Source organism: Triticum aestivum, chromosome 2B, assembly GCF_018294505.1.
Source record: "Triticum aestivum cultivar Chinese Spring chromosome 2B, IWGSC CS RefSeq v2.1, whole genome shotgun sequence".
NCBI lineage: Eukaryota > Viridiplantae > Streptophyta > Magnoliopsida > Poales > Poaceae > Triticum > Triticum aestivum.
The window spans coordinates 443,595,553-443,598,382 of record NC_057798.1 but is presented as its reverse complement, the minus strand read 5'-3'; the positions used below and the strand labels follow the sequence as shown (position 1 = coordinate 443,598,382).

At 48.0% G+C, this 2,830-nt stretch overlaps 1 protein-coding gene across 1 annotated transcript; it reads right to left on the bottom strand.

The window, feature by feature from the left end:
• Positions 1-242: 242 nt before the first annotated feature.
• LOC123045346 (cytochrome b-c1 complex subunit Rieske, mitochondrial) lies at positions 243-2,526 on the bottom strand. The gene is made up of 2 exons (XM_044468362.1): positions 2,219-2,526; positions 243-1,176 (listed from the first exon to the last, which is right to left on the bottom strand). The coding sequence occupies exons 1-2, from the start codon at positions 2,391-2,393 to the stop codon at positions 530-532; spliced, it is 822 nt and encodes a 273-aa protein (XP_044324297.1). The 5' UTR covers positions 2,394-2,526; the 3' UTR covers positions 243-529.
• Between the last annotated feature and the right edge of the window lie 304 nt (positions 2,527-2,830).

The following is a 2,830-nucleotide window of genomic DNA, read 5'->3' as shown; positions in this document are numbered from 1 at the left end:
AAAGAAGGCCTTAGGGAGTGGATTTGCTAAGTCCGGTCATAGATAGCCTATAGAACGCTCATTAAAGCGTGTGCCATGCTGGTCGGACTACCTTGCCTCCTCGGCAGGCATACCGTCAGCGGCCAATTGCAGCATCAGCCCATCACAATGTCAAGGATCATTAGAATCAACATAAAAGTTCCTGAAGTTAGAGCACACATACAACATTCAAGCACTTGAATAACATTGTTAGACACAAAAGATGAAGAATGTTTGCTTATTTATCAAATATATAGGGAGCAAGAACCAGAAGAGGTGTACAATATCCTTCCAATAGGGTCTCAGAAAATCAGTACAAAACTTACAATCCAGTAGCAACATAGGAGAAACAATTATTTCGCACTGCAAATGAACTTCGGTAGGTAACAGTGGATCACCGTTGCGATAGTCCTGAAACAAAAACTCCTAGCCACATTGAAAACAAAATAACAGCGCAACAGGAATTCACTCCTGTGGAGAATATATGTTGGTAGGTACTGGTTTTAGGCTCTTAGCCTATGAGCATCTTGTTATCTTCCAAGAAACTGTAGGTGGGCACCTCAAGGTTGTACGGGGCAGGGCCCTTGCGGATTCTGCCAGAGATGTCATAGTGGGAGCCATGGCACGGGCAGAACCAGCCACCAAAGTCTCCAGAGTTGGGAAGGGGAATGCAACCAAGATGAGTGCAGACACCAATAACCACCAGCCACTCTGGGTTCTTCACACGCTCAGCGTCTTGCTCTGGGTGGCGCAGGGATGCAACATCCACGCTGTTGGCCAGCTTGATGTCATCGTCTGTCCGTCGCCTGATGAAGACTGGCTTTCCACGCCACTTGACAGTCACTGTGCTGCCGGGTTCAATGCTGGATAGATCAACCTCAAGGGAAGCAAGTGCAAGAACATCCTTACTTGCTGACATGCTCAAGACAAACTTCAAGACAAGGAGACGCAGCAGTGATGCATATACGAATCTCCCACCACTCAGAACAAAGTAGGCAAAGGCACGCTTGCTGGGATCTCCAGGAGGATATCTTTCATGGTTGTACTGGTCATAAAGGATTTTTGAGTTGGGGTTCTTCAGTGCAGCAACAGTGGCTGGGAGTTCAGCCAACCCAGCATCTTGGTTCCGTGGAACAAGTGTTTCAGCCGAAGAAAAGCCTGCATCAGAATTACAAATAGTATAGTTTAAATAACAGTAAACTATTGCAGAACCCATATTTAGGCATCAATAAACAGCAGAAACAATATGACAGACTGCAAACTGCTAACACACAAAAAACTTCTGCATTAATCCTCCAGCAAGAACAAAGGGTAAAACAACTTGCAGAAGTTGGCAATGATATGAATAAGATCACCATAGCAAGAATTTCATTGCAGAAACTAAACAATGTTGAGTTGTAAATGGCTCTTCACGTGTGGAATTCGTAGAACTACAAGTACTGCTATTTGAGTAAACCGTTGGTTTGGTACAGATATCATCCTTACTAACAATGGGAATATGCTATGGGCTTTGGATTATAAAGCAATCAGATGATTACAGTCCTATGACCAAGTTTTGTCAACATCTTTGACAGCAGGTCCTGTAAAACAAAACATCTTTGCCAGGAGGTACAGTGGAAAAATGTAAATTAACTGTTACGATGCAATTTATGTTCCCACAAAGCATTGCAGTGCTAGCAATCCATTTCATTATGAACTAGACAGATGCAGCCCACTGCCCATTCATCTCAAGGTGTTTGCTAGCAAACGTGTGGCCCAATTGTCAAGCCAGCAAACACATACAGGCACATAATCGCTCAGCACGGTTAGCAATCCATTTCATTATGAACTAGGCAGGTATAGCCCATTGGGCATTCATTCAAAGGTGTTTGCAAGCACAAGTGGCTCAAATTATCAAGCCAGCCAACAGATAAACATATGCACGTAATTAATCGCTCAGCTTCGCACGTAACTATGGCATCCACAGATCTGATCCGCTAGAATGATCATACGACGTCATAGCAATCAATAGTCAACAGTTAGGCACAGAGATCGAATGGAATTGCAGCACCCTAAGAGATCAATCAAAGACGATGTCAATCTAGCATCACGGATCACTCAAATCCAGGCGACCCAATGGAAATCTACGGATGCGAGGGAGATCCGGGAGAGAAGGAAGCCGAGGATGCGTGAGGTGGGGTGGGGGCAAGACCGCAGATACCTCTCGCGGCGGTGAAGAAGGGGGACTCGATGGCGAACCGCCGCTGGTAGGCCGAACCGTCGTCGTCGTATCTCCCAGGGCCGCCGGCGCCGGCGAGCGGGCCCCTGGCTCCGACGGTCGCCGCGGGGCGCCAGGAGAGGGAAGACGAGAGCCTCCTCCCCGCAACCCTCAGCATCTCGTCGGCGTCGTCCTCGTCCTCCTCCGGTAGATTGGGGATGGTAGTCTAATCTCGGCTAGGGTTCGCTCGGTCGCCACACGGAATGGAGAGGCTAGAGAGAGAGACGGGGGGGAGAGAACGAGAGGCGGAGCAAATATTGTGGGAGTGGTGGGCCTCTTCGACGGCTTCTCCGGCCCTGTACGGTTTATTGGGCCCAGAACAGTGTCATTTACTCAAAAAGAAAATGGCCACTCGTAAAAAACTCAAAAGAAAAATGGAAAATCGTATAGTAACTCTTTCAACGTTTCGAGGTTATTCTCGTTTGTGCACGTTATTCACTAGAGGTTGAAAACTTTAGTGTGGTGTCGCTCTCGCCCCGTGTCGCCTCCCCGCAGGCGACCCGGGCGCTCCAACCCTCGCCGCCACACCTCGTCCTCCCCTCCCCTCTCCCTCCC

What these genes read in the sequence shown, in the direction of transcription:
- LOC123045346 (XM_044468362.1), bottom strand. Translation starts at nt 2,393, where the DNA reads ATGCTGAGGGTTGCGGGGAGGAGGCTCTCGTCTTCCCTCTCCTGGCGC. An exon ending in CTTCTTCACCGCCGCGAGAG is followed by an intron (nt 1,177 to 2,218) that starts GTATCTGCGGTC and finishes ATTCTGATGCAG; the next exon opens with GCTTTTCTTCGGCTGAAACA.